Source organism: Anser anser (genome assembly GCF_964211835.1).
Source record: "Anser anser genome assembly, chromosome: 17".
In the NCBI taxonomy this organism is placed as follows: domain Eukaryota; kingdom Metazoa; phylum Chordata; class Aves; order Anseriformes; family Anatidae; genus Anser; species Anser anser.
Window position 1 is genome coordinate 3,801,319 of NC_139738.1, and position 15,336 is coordinate 3,816,654.

At 55.0% G+C, this 15,336-nt stretch overlaps 1 protein-coding gene across 12 annotated transcripts in view; it reads right to left on the reverse strand.

The window, feature by feature from the left end:
* The window catches only part of SAMD11 (sterile alpha motif domain containing 11), a 173,302-nt gene that overhangs the window by 24,310 nt on the left and 133,656 nt on the right, over nucleotides 1–15,336 (reverse strand). For 11 of the 12 annotated variants that reach the window (XM_083803253.1, XM_083803254.1, XM_083803255.1 and 8 more), the window contains 2 exons: nucleotides 6,772–6,864; nucleotides 1,183–1,347 (listed from right to left, as the gene is read on the reverse strand). In XM_083803253.1, the coding sequence (XP_083659379.1) occupies nucleotides 1,183–1,347; nucleotides 6,772–6,864 (258 nt within the window). The remainder of the gene's footprint in view (nucleotides 1–1,182; nucleotides 1,348–6,771; nucleotides 6,865–15,336) is intronic. The other variant, XM_083803252.1, reaches the window with a different exon arrangement.

Here is a 15,336-nt window from a genome sequence, read left to right on the forward strand (position 1 = left end):
CCGCAGCCCCCGTTAGGTGCTGGCACTTGCACAGGGCAGGGCGGCAGCACACGGTGGTACCTGTTGATGCGTTTTGGAGCCAGGCTTTGGATTTCCCCTCCCGTAACTACAAGCAGGAGCTTGTTTTGAAGAGCAGAGCGGCAGCATCTTCTCTTCAACACAAATATTGGTGCAGAAATACTCCTGTACTGCTCCAGCCTCGAGCCAGCAGCCAGGCGGGCATCGTAGAGCAGCACAACGAGCAGCACACGGCAGGCAGCAAATAAAGAGGGGCTGGGGGGGTCCCTCAGCCGTTCCCAGCTCAACCTCAGGGGACCTGGGAAGGTCTGGGGACAATTCCTTCGTGCTGGAAGCTGCAACCTACGTGGTCCTTACAGCCATGCCCTGATGAAGCCCTCACCAGGTGGGGTATAGGGGAGGTTCTGTCCCTGCAGCACCCCCTCACTTCACGGCAGACCTGGTTTCGGCTAGCGAAGGACCATAATAATCCTTGGTGATGCAAACACGATTGCTTTCAAAAGATGACACCGTGGCTGAACCTGTCCCCCTGACTTCAGTGTTTGCCTGCTGAGCTGCCTTCACTGCGACGTAGCTTCATCTGCATATTTTAATTGTCCGTAAAATCATAGGATATCTAATTCTCATTAAGGCAAAAGGTCATTAACACCAATTTATGCTACGTCTGTGGGCAGCAACTACTGCACAAACTTTCTAAGCCTGGCATTATCAACGCTTAGCTAAAACCTGCGACATCATCTTGCTGCTTCAGACCCCATCACGAAATGCCAGGAGCGTCTGGAGCTGCCACAGCCCCCTGCCTCACCCCAGCACTCGTCCCCCTTGCTCTGCACCATGACCATGTAAGACTTGCACCACAAATTCTGAATATACGGCTTGACGCAAGCTCTTGAAACAAAGGAACAGAAGGAAACCCCTCACCGCCCTGCAAAATACACGGCAGCGATGTGGTGGCTCATCTCCTCCAGATACAGGTCGCTCCAGAAGGTGTTAGCACTTACAGATGGCTGAGAGTAGCCACCTCCAGAGAGATGGGGGAAAAAGGGTCCAGAGGATCCTCTTTAGCACCGCCTGTATTCATTGCATGATAGCCACGTACCGTAACGTCTTACGAGCCATAACCGTTGGCAAACCCAAGCCCCGGTGTCCCCGCCGTGCCCGTACCTCCGTGGCTGGGCACTGCCATGCTGTTGGCCAGCTGGTAGAGCCGCTGCTGCTGCTGCTCCTCGAACGTGCCGTGTTCGTTCAGCGCTGACATCATGCGCCTGTAGTGCTCCTCCGGGGTCATCTGAGTCACCGCGTCCTCCAGCAGAGGCGTGTGGGAGTTTTCTGAAGAGCAGAGAGATTTGGGCTTTTATTTTATTTTTTTCCATACTAAAACACGGTGGAAAAACCACGTTGAGTACAGGGATGGGGCAAAGGAAAGAGCAAGGTGGGTGGGGGGGTGTTAGGACAATTTCCACGACCCTAGCACACACCAAACTCAACCTCGCAAGCTGTCCTCGCGCCCCGAGACGTAGCACCACGTGCAGTCGCTACGGCTTGCTCAGACTCACACTCAGAAAAGCCTACACGTGGCGCAGCACGCCTACCTCTGCCCCTGCCCGAAACGCCTGCGAGCTTTGAGGAGGGCCCTGCCTGCTCCCTGGGCAGCAGGGATCCCAGCCTGACAGCCGGGGAGCTGAAACCGCAGAGGCTTTGTGTTTACTGTAAGCACAGCTCCGAGTAATTACCGTTCTCTGCCTTGGCGGTGGCTGCTCTCAGGCTGTTTTATCTCAGATCTTCCCCAGGGGCAAAACCTTTTCATTACTCACCCAGGAACTCCCAGCAGCGAGGGGAAGAGGCAGGAGGGACGGGGGCGCGGGCAGGACCCCCACTGCGCTGGGTGAATGATGAGACCACCCTACTGCCTGCCCCAGCTCCTGCCTCCTGCGTCCCACACCGGGTCCCCCAGGGCCCGTGGCAGGCGGCCGTGCTTCCAGATCCCCTTCAGGGTGGTGGCTCCGAGAGCAGGACGCTTATTTTACGCCGGTGGCGGTGCTGTAACAGCCATGCAGGCACCGGGCACCTTGCTGGGAAAAGAGCTGTGGATGTCCATCAGGTGAGAGAAAGGCTCCTAAGGCTGCTCTCTGATGAGAAAGCCTGGGGCAACCCGGTGCAGCCCGAGGGAAGAGATGCTTCCAAAAAGGGACCCTGCCGCGGCAGCAGGGGGGCTGGTTCACTCGCGCCTGGGGCGCTCAGCACCACAAACCAGGCGGTACGTGCTGCCTGCCACCAAACCACTGCACGGCCGAGCGTGCAGGGGCTCGCACCCGGGGGTGCAGCTTTCAGGTAGCAATGCGACCACCTCCTCCCTCGCCAAGGCACGGAAGGGGAAATATATACATAAAAATAAACAAATAATAAAGAAAAAAAAATCAATCTGCGCACAATTTCAATTTAAAGGGGTTGTTGCATCCCCAGCTCCCGAAGCACTCTTCAAAAAGGGCAATCTCCAGCCCGCTCCGGCTCAGGTCAGCGCCCCGCTCAGCACGGGTTCTCACCCAGCGTTGCGACTTGGGGCCAAACCTGCAACCACCCATCTCCCCCCCCAGCAGAGGTACCTGCACCTCGGGGACCACAGGCTTCCTGCACAAAGCGTGGGTCTGGGACCCTCTTCAAGCTGGCGGGTACCAGGAGTTCATCCCCACCCTGCACCACACGCAAAACCCTGCCCCAAAAGAAGAGACATCCGCACCTGCAGGTACCCAAACTTGCCTGTGGAAGGAGCACAGAGATGGGGACAGGGACCCAATTCCCATCCCCATCTCCCCTGCCACCTCCCTGGGGACACACAAGTGCACCAAACTCTTCCTGCTCCCTTCTGATGCTCTTAAGCAAAGGTCTAAGGAGCAAAGCCGTGTGCCGCAGACCTGCTTTAGGGAAATCACTGATTTTTTTTTTTTACACAGCTGTGTCATTAGAGAAAAAAAAGGAGGGAGAAGGGGAGTTAATAGCACTTAATTACCATAAACTCCATCCGATCAGCCCCAGAGCAGATTTCAGGTGCAAGGGGGGGCGGCGAGGAGGAAGGAGGAGCCCAGGGAAAGGCTGAGCTTTCCACGCTGAAAACTCCAAGATTTCACATGACTCAGCCAGCGATAATTCCAGCCCTGCTGAAGCTTTGCTGTCTGCTTTTGTCATTACCGGGGGGTAATGCGGGAGAGACTGATCTCGCCAAATCTCCTCCAGCTGCCAGGTGTGAAACGGACTCTGGCACTGCCGCCGGGCAGGCAGAGCCAGGCAGCGCCTCCCGAGCATCCCCCCCTGCACCCCAGCCACGGGGACCCCCTCTCCCCACCGCCAGCGCCCCCAAAAACCAGCTCCTGGACGATGTGGGCTGGTGTGGTGGATGTGGAGGTGCTGCACCACCTCGTCACAGCCCCAGGGGTGGCCAGGAGCACCCAGCCTGCCCCTCCTGTGCTACGACAACCGGGCAAGGCTGGAGCCAGATCAGACAACGTGTGGATTTCCCCCCCACCGCAGAAAAAAATAAGAAATAAAGGAACAAATTGTCAGAGCTGGATCTGAACTGCGCAGCTGTGATCCAGCTCCCGTCTACTTCCTTAACCAAGGATGCAGTAAGGTTTTGTTTTGTTTTGAATCACCTCCAAGAGCAAAGGAAAGAGAGTGGCAGAAAGAGCAGCGCGTGAGGCCACCAGCCCGCCCCGGGGGGTGAGCACAACATTCCTCCTGCTGGATTTTCCAGCACTTGGTCCAGCCTGGTTTGAAACCCTCCCAAATGACGAGACGCACACCAGATTTATTTCACAGCAGCCCGAAGGGGAACCGAAACGTTCCTCCCCATTTCCCCCCCGCTTCCTGCCATCGCCCCGTTTCACCGCACGTCTCGAGGCGCGGGGGAAGCACATCTCCAGCCACGCCGTTGCCTCGGGAGCCAGGGCTTCGCTTGGGGAATTGTCTCCCGGGGAGAAAGCTTCCTCCGTGACCTGCCAGCGCAGCCCTCGCGCCGAGCCTCTGATCCGCTCGCATTTCCATACGAGACGCGAGAACGTTCTGCTCTGTTTGACAGCCGCGCCGCCGCGGCCCCGTTTCCACCGAGATAGGGCTCGCTTTTGATCTCTGGCGTGCGCGCGGCGGCGAGCATCGCCGAGGGGGAAGGGAGGGCTGCTGCTGCCCTGCTGGAAGGGCTTCCAGCCCCACAGGTGGTTTTTCGCTCGGGGAGGGAGAGGCGGTGATTTCCCCGCCTGCCCCTGTTCTCCTGGCCTTGTCCCCAAGATGTGTGGCAGGCATGGGGTCACTTCTTTCCAAAAAGCTGGCTGGGAGATGGGGCAGCAGTGCCAGGGCTGCATCAGGGCCGTAAGGCAAGGGGCACCAAGCACTGTGCACCCCCAGGATTGCAGCACCCGCATGGGGCACAAGGGGAAAGGACGGGCGCAGACCGGAGCGCGGTGCAGACCTGGCGAGGATGCTGCAAAATCCCGCTGGTCACCCCCATCTCCCACCCCTAAATCTCAGGCTGAATTCACTTCTTGTCCCCACCAAGCACAGCTGGGATCCACTCTGCAGCAGTGGGTCCCAAATCCCAAATAACCAGCCCCTGGGGCCCACGCACAGCATGCATCCTTCTGACTGCCAGTGGCACGGCAAGTCTGGAAGCTCCCAGCTGCAAGCTGCTCTCACTGTCCGGGGCACAGGAAACAGAAACACCAGCTCTACCCCTCCTTTATTCCCTCTGCCTTGCAGGGAGTGGGCAAATAAAGGCCCTAAAAGCACCAAAGACTCTGTTCCTACTCCCCCCAGCTATTCTAACGGTGTGCTAGCATCAGCACAGCCTAGGCTTAAAATGCCTGCGCGGTGCTGGAGAGAGCAGGGGAGTCCCCTGTGATCGGACGCAATAAAAAACAGGTAATGTGGGGGATTAGCAAAAGGCCCAGCTCAGAGTTTCCACTCCGCCTTGCACCGCTGTAAAGGGCGGGGAAGGCTTTCTGAGAAAAAAGTGGGAGTGGAAACTCAAAATTTGCTGGTGTGTGGGGCTTCCTGGGCACCCCGCTCTGAGCGACGGGGGGAATCCCAAACTGAGTCACCCGGAGTTAGGGAGCGGGATTTAGCTTAGTGCACGCTCAGCCCACGCAGGCGAAGAGAAAGGCAGAGGAAGGGAACAGCATGGGATGGCCTGACCAGGCTGCTCCAAAGGCCAAAACCTCCATCTCTGCAGGTTCAGGCGCTTTCCTAGGGTGAATCCAAATGCAGCAGCTCGGTTTCAGATGGCTTGATTGAAGTTTAGCCCGTTCTCAGCCAGACCACAGAGGCTGCTGTTACCTGGGCTCATTTTCTAAGCCTCGTGGTCCTGGAATTGGGAAGGACACAGGCTCAGCAGACGAGCAAAGCAGACAGCAGGTCTGTCGGCTGTGGCACAGGAGCCCACGCTCCCATGTAACAAACGAATTTCGGAATCCACAGCAGCATCCTGCTGGAACTTACCTGCACAGCGGCCAGAAACTCCTGGGATAACAGGAGCAGGGCAGACAAACCAATCAGGGAAACCAAGCAAAGAGCAGCAGTGTATCTTTCTGTCTTTCAGAAAAGCCCAGGAAAAAGCTAAGGTGCCTTTAATTGGAATGAGGACTTAGCAGACAGGAGATGCTTACGTGAAAGAAGAGGTTTAGGATGTTCTTAGGTAATGCTAGCTTTATTGTACGAAGCGACGCTAGCGTTTGGCAGCCTCTCAAAATATGCTGCCTCTCGGATCATAATTTGGGGACAAGGTATCAGGAAGAGACAATATACGGGAACGTTATGCAAGATCAGGATGTGGTACAAGTCTCTGTGATATATCTTTACATCTCATCATATACAGTACACGGTTTCAGAAGGCTTCAGGACAAACTGCTGCGTACGAGTCCCCCTTGAGATTCCCTGGACTCGTTACTCAGGATGGACACCTTGAGGAGGCTCAGCTGCTGGCCTCCAAACCCACAAAACAGGACCTAGCTTCAGCCAGCCAGCCTGCCTTTTTCTTTTCTAAATAGCCAGAAGAGTGCAGGTTAGGCACGGTGATGGAGGTGGGCATTACTGACAGCTAATTAGTCTGAACTTAACAACAAAGCCTTCAAGTGAACGGCCTGCAAGCCCTCATTTACGCAACCTGGAGACAAACTCATTAACTGCAGGCTCCATTACCCACCCCGCTTCGCCGCTTGTAAAGAAAGTTTGAAAATCACGTTTAGAGAGAGGAGCCCTAAAACAAATCGGGAGATTAAAAAAATCCCTAAAAAAGACAAACCTTCCGCGGATTCCATCTCTATAGGAACAGTGCCATAAATGCATACGAAACAAGCAGGCAGCCCTATCCTCCCTGCTAGCTCCTCTTTTTTCCCTTTAAAGGAGCAGATGCCAGCACGATAAGCCTCTCCGTATCTTTTATATTAAACGCATAATCAAGGCACGCCGCCTGTAAAGTAGGAACACCCCTAAAATCCGCTGCAGAAGCTGCAGCTTGCTTTTTAAGCCCTAAAATAATTATTCTAATTAAGAGGCAATTCCCTTCTCGCACCGCAAGCTTCCCTGCGATTAGATAAAGAAAGCAGAGAGCGCTGCTAGCCTTCCCCGGGCACCCTCGGCGCTGGCGACTTCCAGCACCCCGCCGCAGCCTCTCCAGCCCTCCCTCCCTCCCTAATTTCAATTAAGTTCCACATTTAAGCAAGGAGAAGAAAGGGGAAGGGGATGGGGGGAGGGAGAAGCGGCACTTACCCTTTGGGGACTCACTTCGGGCTTTCTTGCTTTCTAAAGGACACTCACTGCTGCTGTTGGGAGAACATACTCTTCTCTTGCCTAAAATCTCATCTAGGAGAGAGAGGAGAGACCTGAGCATCAGATAAGGCTGTACTTTCCTCTTTGCAGAATCAGCCAGCGAGACTTTGGTATTTTCCTCCTCTCGCACACACAAACACACACACACGCATTACAGGCAGAGGAAAAAAAAAAAAATGAAAGTAAGAAAAATCATCATCTTGAGAGCCTTGATCTGCTTTCCTAATCACGCAGTCCGAAAGCACATAATGACTATTCGCACTCTGATCAATGCAACGTTTTCGAGCTATAAATTCTGAATCCAGTTGATTTCCTTACTGAGTTTCATCATTTGTTCTGTTGCCTTTTGTCCCCCTGGTGTTTCCACTCCTTTCATGCCCTGATGCAAAGCAACTGGGGGAGAGAAAGGGGAGGAAAAAAACAACAACAAAAAAAAAAGCACAACAGATCTCTGAATCTTCCTACCACAGTATCTCTCTCTCTCTCTCCCCCCGTCCCTCCCTCCCTCTCTCCTCTTCAAAACCTCAAGGTCCTTAGCAATCTTCCCCCTCTAGATTGTACGGAAACGCTCAAGCCTTTTGCATTAGTGCAGCCCTACAAACCAACACAAAATATCTAATATACAATTACAGCGTCCCCGAACAGATTTAAAATCAATATCCTCCCATAATAATGCTGGGGAAAACTGAAAGCATGATGTTGCATATGGGCAGGAAGGAAGAGACTGTTTGTCACTGCACGCATCAAATTCTCATCTATCAAGGGCTTGTTAAAGATGCAGCATCTTAAAAAATAATAATAAATAAACCTCGCAAACAAGCACCGTATCTGAGTGAGCACACGCTGCACCTGCCCGTGAGTCAACACGCGTGCAGAGCTTCTGCAATTTGCCCGGCGCGTCTGAGTTAAGAAAGGTTACAAAACCCCTCGGTGCTATTTATAAGAGCAGCGAAATGATTTCGGTTGCAGGTGACATTTTGAGCCGAGCGACCGCCCCTCGTACTCAGAATCACTGCACACCACTTCGGGTCCGGCTCTGCAAGCCCGGGGTCCTGCCTCGGCGCTGCATTTACCGGGAGAGCCCGAGCGCGGATCTGCACCCTTTATCCCGGGAGCACTCCTGGCACTCGGCACAGCCACAAGTGGCACTGCACGGCTTTACGCAGCACGGGCTGCCACCGATCTGATCTCGCCCGACCCTGTCTCCCAGCCCGGTAACAAAGCTGGCACTCAGAGACAATTGCGGAGGCTCGCAGCCAGCCGGAACCGAAGCCCCAAGTAAATGCAACAAAACAGCAACGACTGGAAAACAGATGGGCAGGGATGGAGGCAGCCAGTGGCAGCGCTCAAGTTTCCCAGGCGCTTCCCTTTCCAGGTGTTGAGTCAGCCTGTCGGCACGATGTGCGTTTCAGCCCTCCTCCTGCCTCAGTTTCCCCTTCCAATAACTTCCCCAAAGCTGCAGCAGCTTGCCAAGGCAGCGTCAGAGCTAGGAAGCGCCTGGCCACAGGGCACAGAGGCGGCCACAAGGATTTCTTCCTTCTTCGTGGTGATTTTCCTGGAGATGCCACCCTGACGCTGCAGCCCCTCAGTGCCGGAGATTTTGCAGCATGTCCTCCCCAGGAGCTCATCTGGGACCTGTGGCTCTGGAAGAACCGAGTCCCAGTGCCCCGCTCACAATTCACCGTTCCCAGCCTGGCCGGGGGCAGCAACACCCAGCAGGGCTTGTTCTGGCGCACCTCGGGCAGGGGAGGCTCCATGGAAGAGGAGATGGAAGCACCAGTTACGTGGTGGAGCAGTTATAACAAAAGCAGCAAAGATGCTTTGAATTCACAACTAGCAAGGATCTGAGCCCGATTTTGAGGCATCCCCATGTTCATGTATTACCTTCTTAGATGATCCGCACCTCAGGTTCATGTTGCACCAAAGCACCCAGGCTGTATTTGGGTTCCTCCCCAGCACTTTTGATGGCAGTCACACCACAGAATGAAAATTTTCCTTTTTTTTTCCATTTAAGGCAAAGTCCTGGGATGTGCCAGAGATGCCTCTGCCCCCAGAAGTGGAACTAACCCAACAAGACACATGCTAAGCGAAGAAGAGGGGATCGTTTGCAGCCGATATTGAAGCACAAAGATCCAACAACCTGCCCCAGACCTCCTGCATCAGTAGGAGACCACAGGATTAGCCTTTTGCATCCCAGCCCAGTGTTACAGAGGTCAGACCCTCCTCATCCTCCTTATCTGCAGAGCAGGGACGAGGCAGGTGCCCACTTAGGTTACCAATTCTGGGGTACAGCCTCAATGGCAATGTGTCGTAGCACAGCACCAATCCTAGCCCTCTCCACGACTCCACGGCCCAGGCCGTGCCCCTGCAAAAGGGAACACCACCCTTGGGTGAAGATGGGGAGGCAGACCAAAGTCGCGTGGGCTTTTATTTTCTGTTGTTTTTCCCAATCCCTGCTTTTGCCTCCGCTCCCCTGCCTTCCGCAAAGCATTTCAATAGCAAGGCGGCCAAATCAGGGCAGTTTTTTAATATTCCGGCTGAAAATGAAAGACATTATCAGCAGAACGGCGCCGTTATGAAGCTCGGCCAGGCGATATGACAAGCGGGGAGTGCCGGAGGAAGCCCCAGGCATACTGATCGCCCGCACAGCCCCGACCACGAGCACCCAACAGCACCCCACGGGCCCCACACCCTGCACCGCCTTCGGAGCTGCTCCTGGCCCAACGAGGCAGCACAGAGAGCGATCCAGGGAGCTTTTGGAAACCAAGTCTGGTATTTTCCCTCAAGATCTAGAAATCAAAATGGCTTATTTTTTTGTTTCCCATTGTGGGAAGGGAATTAGAGGCCGCCGATTAGAGGCCACGGGTGGGAACGTCACCTGGCAGGGTCCCGCTGATCCCCGGGCTCCCAGCCCTCCGTGGAGGTGGGTGACTTAACGGCCACGCTCACCAACACGTCTGAGGATCCCCAGCCTCATTATCAGCTTTGAGGAGAGGACTCGGGAGCCTAAGTCAGCTGGGCAGATTAGAAAACTTATCTCTAGGTTTCCCCAAAGTGGTGGGGGGGGGGGGGGGCGCGTTATCTCCACCCTTTACAAGTGGGTCTGCAGCAGAGAGGACGCACCGAGGGCACACTGCATCAAAGCAAGGTGAGGACCCAACCTGTCCCAATAGCTGACCACAGGTTTCACCTGGAGAAGGCCAAACGAACAACTTTGAGGTGGTCCCAAAATTTTTGCCCTCCCAACACTGTGAAATGGGTGGACAACGGAGGAAGATGCACTGCACCCAGTGCTGCTGCCCTGTGTTGTGCTACAGACGCCGCAGGAGGAGATCAAGCCCTATCTCACGCTCCCTATCCATATCGCTGGGTTTGCTGTGAAAGCTTTTTGGCCCCAGAAGCCCTGAGTAAACAGAGAAGCGAGCCAGGCTACGTGGGAATCCACCCAGGCTCTGATAGCCAACATCTAACAAGGGAAGAGAGCCCTTTTCATCCACCCCCTTCCACACTGTTTTTAGAGGAGAAAAACATCTTCCCTTGCTTTTAAGCCCCCCGTTGACCTTAAACCCCAGGGATGACAATTCCCACTGCCCGGCCTGAAATGCCTTGGCAGCATCCCACTCCACGCAGCTCTCCCCTCTCCTTTGGCACCGGCGGAGCTGCTCCGCTCAGGCAGCTCTGGTGCTCCAGTCCCGCTGCTCAGCCTGTTCCCGTGCCCGACATGACAGGTTTGCAGGGACCCCAGAGACTTTTTTCCCCCCTCGATGGGCTTGCGCCCTGCCGGCGAGAAGCAGCACCGGCTCGCCGAGTCACAGGGCTGCTGGCAACAAAGGCTGGAGGACGAGGGGCCAGGCGGGAGGCTGCGCGGAGCAGCGTGGAGCCTGGCGGCACATCGGCCCCGTCCCTTGCCAGCAGGAATCAATGGAACAAAGGCAGAGCGAAGCACAAGGTCATGGGAATAACGGGCCATAATTTAACTGAGGGCAACGAGAACGGGGAGGGGGGAAATATTGGGGGAGCTGGGGGAAGGGAGGCAGTGGGTTTCTGCAAGTTGGGATGCTCGGACGATGCGGCCGCGTGCCAGCTCACGGGGCAGCGGTGGGTCGATCAAGGAAGGGGGAAGATGTCACTGCAAAGGGGATGTCAGAGCAGCAGCAAAATAAAGGCAGCAGCCTCCACCCAGCAGGTCAGCTCGGTGGCTTTAGGGACACGGCAGGCGGCAGGCTTCAAGCCTCAGCTATCGCATCAGGTTCTCTCCTTGCTCCTTCATCTCTCCACATCTGCACCTATTTGTTGGTTGTCATTCAGGTTTAGATCACAAGCCCTCCGGGGCAGAGAGCGTCCTTTTGCTGGCTGCTGTACCAGTCTCGACAGCACAAAGGTTTGAAAGAGCAGGGCAAGTAGCACGCTCCTGGCTCAGGACAGTCCCGAACCCAGACCAAGGTATCTGCAAACTTCCCCAGAGCATCACACGTCAAGATCCCCGGGGCAAAAGCTCTTGGAAACAGGAAGAAAAAAGCAACCAAATGGAGGGAGGAATGGGGCACGCTAACGGTCCCTTACTACAGAGCAAGGAGGATGCAATAGCAAGTAACCAAAGGGTGTTTTTTTCCTCTCCTGCTCACTTTGAGAGAACTTAATTTTGGCAGAGAGGCGTCCGGTCGCTCTCAGGAGCAGAGCAGGGCTCCAACAGCCCAGGGTCAGCGGCTGTCACTCACGGATCTTGGTGAAATACAGAGAGCAGCCCCGGTGTCACCCACTCCTCCCTAAATGCCAGCTAACAGGCTGCAGGAGCACACAAGAAGAGTGTCGTAGAAGGATTCCCGACGTACAACACATCAACCAGCCTTTCCTAGCCTTGGGAAGGAGCCCGCATCCCCCTTCTCAGCTCCAACCGCTGGGCCATCTGCCTTTCCTCCTACCAGGCAAACAGTATCCTGCTTCTTCCCACCTCCTCGTGCTCGCTAGCTGGAGCCAAACTCCTAAAAGGCCAGCCCAATATTTCAGTTCCCCAGGAACGAGGTGCAGGTCGTGCTGGAGCCGTCCTCCTACCCGGCTGTAACGAGGCTGTTTATTAGGGAAGGTGCTCCAACGTCCCCTCGTCGCCCAGTTTCCTACAAAATTCATTTTTACAGCATGCGCCGAGCCATAAAAAGGTGGTAAATATTCATAGTATGAAAAACACTCATGGAGAGGATATACTGCACTTAAGAGAGAGATCTGCATTCATTTTATATGCTGCAGAGAGGCTTTTTAGCGATTGCAAACTTGTGAATCCCCACTCTGTTTCAGAAAAGATTGAAGGAGGGAGGCTGGGCTGGAAGTCCAGGATCCTGCCAGCTCTAGGAAGGAGCTGCTCTCGTGGGCAGGACGGGAGGAGGGGGAAGCTTGTTAAATCCAAAGGCTTAAGCCCAGCTCCAATAAGGATCGCGCCGCGTCTCCTCGAGGGACCACAAACCTCCCAGGCAGCGGTCGTCTGGCCTCCATTTATCCACCCGTGATAAAAAGCTATGAAACCTGGCACCGGTCCTCTGCCACAGATACCTCTCTGGGTCCTGGGGAATACGACACAACCCCAAAGGGCAGACGGGGCGGTGTGGCAGGGCCAGGGCTGGCGTTTCCCCAGGGGCTCCTGGCTCTGCCGCGCATGGTCCCCGCCAGCTCCCTGGTGCTGCCTCCACCCCCAGCAGCTCTTTATGAAAGCGAACGCCCAAGATCACAGTTTCCAACAGAGCTGCTGGTGGTGCTGTGCCCTTCGCACCATTTAAATGTCCGATTGCACTCATTCAGCCCCTGGAAAAAAACAGCGCTCCTCCAACCCGTGACAGCTTTGACAGCCAGACTCCTTAATTCCTTTTTCTTATTCCCTTAATCTGTCATCTTTATCAGGCTGGGGAAGTGCCAGGCAGCATGCAGGAGCCCCGGCCCCGATCAATCTCCACATTACAGCTGACAGAATGGTGCTAATAACTTATTGATCTAATGTTTGCCAAGCCCCACTGGGGCTGAAAGGCTGCCATTGATTGGCTTGAGGGAAGGAGCCTCTCAGCTGAGAGCAGAGGAAAGCCTTCGAATTGTCTTCTTCCCCAGGAGCTCGGCGATGGAGGGAGGGTGGGGAAGGGCCAACGGGGAGGAGGACCCGGGAACCGAAGGGAGGAAGAGGAATGGGAGGGAGGAAGGGCGCGCGTGTGGGATGAGGAGTAAGGATGGAGGCAAAAGGAGGGAAAAAAGGGTCTGAGAACCAAGGAAAGGCAAGGAGGAGGGAAAAGAGCAGGAAATGGGAGAGGAGCAAAGAGAAGAAAAGGAATTGGAACAAAAGGCTTGTGCAGAGCTGAAAAATTAATGAGACAGGCAGGCGACCCTCCTCTTGCTCATGGCAAAGGGTTAATAAAATCTTTCCAACCCCCAGGCCTCCACCCTGGGACAGCTGCTCCCAGCTCCATTCACACCTGACCTAAAGCACGTGGCACCGCTGGCTGCTCTGACCAGGTCTGATGCCACAAGCTTGCACCCGGGGAGAGTGCATCATCTCATTTCATTTAGGAGCTGGTTCCTCGCACTCACATCCTTGAGAACCCCCTCCCATCTCCTGCTCTTGATTCGCACCGGGGAGGCTCACCTCCACCAGAAGCCCTCGGGCATGCTTTGCCAAAGGGTACGTGTGCTGGAGCAGCGCTGGAAGGCAGGACCTGCCCCGGCAGGGCTTCGACTTCAAGGAAACAAGGAGCGGGGCAGCAGCTCCATGCCTGCTACCCAAGCACCAAATCCCAGGGCAAGCTTTCCAGGCAAGCAGGCTGGGGGGAACAGGGTCACACCTGCCATGCAGCAAGAGCAGGAGGCTCAGGTTTGCAGGACCAAACCCGCAGCATCCAAACCTGACGACAAATTCGTGTGCCGGAGCAGGAGCACTGCCAAACCCTGCCTCTGAAGCATCACCCGGACTCGTGGCAGGGGCTCACAGAAGGGGACATGTCAGGTACCAACCACGATCCGTACTGGATTTCTGTATTTAACATCAGGGAGGTGTCACCGCGCCGACGATTCGTTTTCAGCGCTTTGCGAGCCGCCTGTGAGACACCTGGGAAAGGAGGTGGGAGCAGGGAGGAGGTTATTTTTGGAAGCAGGATAATCCTGCTCCTCCTAGAGCTGCAAGGAAAGGAAGAAAATCGCCGCTGATTTCCGTTTCAAAGCCACCACGCGTGCCAACCTAAGTCTGGAGGCTGAGCCAGCGGACGGGGCCACGGATGCTGTGTCCTTGCTGTGCTGGGCTGCACGGAGCACACCGGCCACAGGGGAGGCCAAGCCGCTTGCTCCAAGCACAGGGCACTGAACTACCTTATTTCCTTCTCCTCCTGCAGTGACAAAGCCAGAACCTTCACGATGACACCAGCAAAAGGCACTGCACTGACCTATGCAGGACACGGCAAAAGGGAATGCTGAGTGCTTCCATGTCTGGCTTTCCCATTTTTCCTTCACCTCCCAAGACCTCCATCTGGATTACAGAAGGATGCTGGCTGCCTCCAGCCAGGCTTCAGAAAAAAATAAAAATTAACTTAAATGGAGCACAAAGAAAGGACAATTCTCCAGATCCGAGCCAAGTGGACAAACGGCACCGACAGAGCCTAGACCCTCACGTTGCCTAGGCGAACAACTGTCCTTCGTGGAAAAACATGCGAACAAGGGTGGCTGGGCTTACAGCTCCCAGATGCCCTCTTGGTGCTGATTTTCTGCTCAATTTAAGGCAGCAATTCAATAAAGGCTGCTGCTTTTTTTTTTGTTATTGTTTTGCTTTGTTAAATGAAAACATGCCTGCATCCTACCTCATTATCACACGCTCAGAAAACAGCCGTTCGCTGTGCCTCTGTCTCTAATCATTAGCTACGACATCCCTGATCCCAGTTCCTTCTCAGCCCCCACATTAACTCCTCCCTAGCAGAGGAAAGTCCCGAGACTGATTTTGGACACGGGACGCTGTCTGCAGTTCACTCCTGACATTTCTCCTTCTCCTTCTCTTAGTCAACAGAGCATCAAGCAGAAAGATGAGACGGGAGCCTTAATACAGAAGAACAAATAACCCTGGAGAGGGAGAGAGATCTCTTTCAGGATGTTTTTGAGACACAAGAGAAAAAGCACCAGGACTTGCTGTGCCCATGAAGTGCCCTCTCAGACCATGTTCAGACATCAAGCCAACCCCACGAGGGGCAGGAGGAGGAGAGGGAAGATCCAGCCGCCTCCTCCAGCACCAGCAAGCCTGCTGCCTCCGCTTCTACCCGTGCAAAAGTCCTCCTGGAAATGGAAAGCCATGAAATCTGCAGAACTGAAGGGGTTTGGTGAGAAAGAGGAGGAATTAGGAGAGGAGGAGAAAGAGGAGTTCTGCAGGAGGGAAATGAGGCAGGGCCATGGGACCAGGACTGCAAAACGCGTGTGCACCTCCTCGAGCAGCGTGTGCCCACGCAAGGGAGAGCCACGGGTGCCTGCCCCAGGAGCTCCACGAGGGCTTCTCCG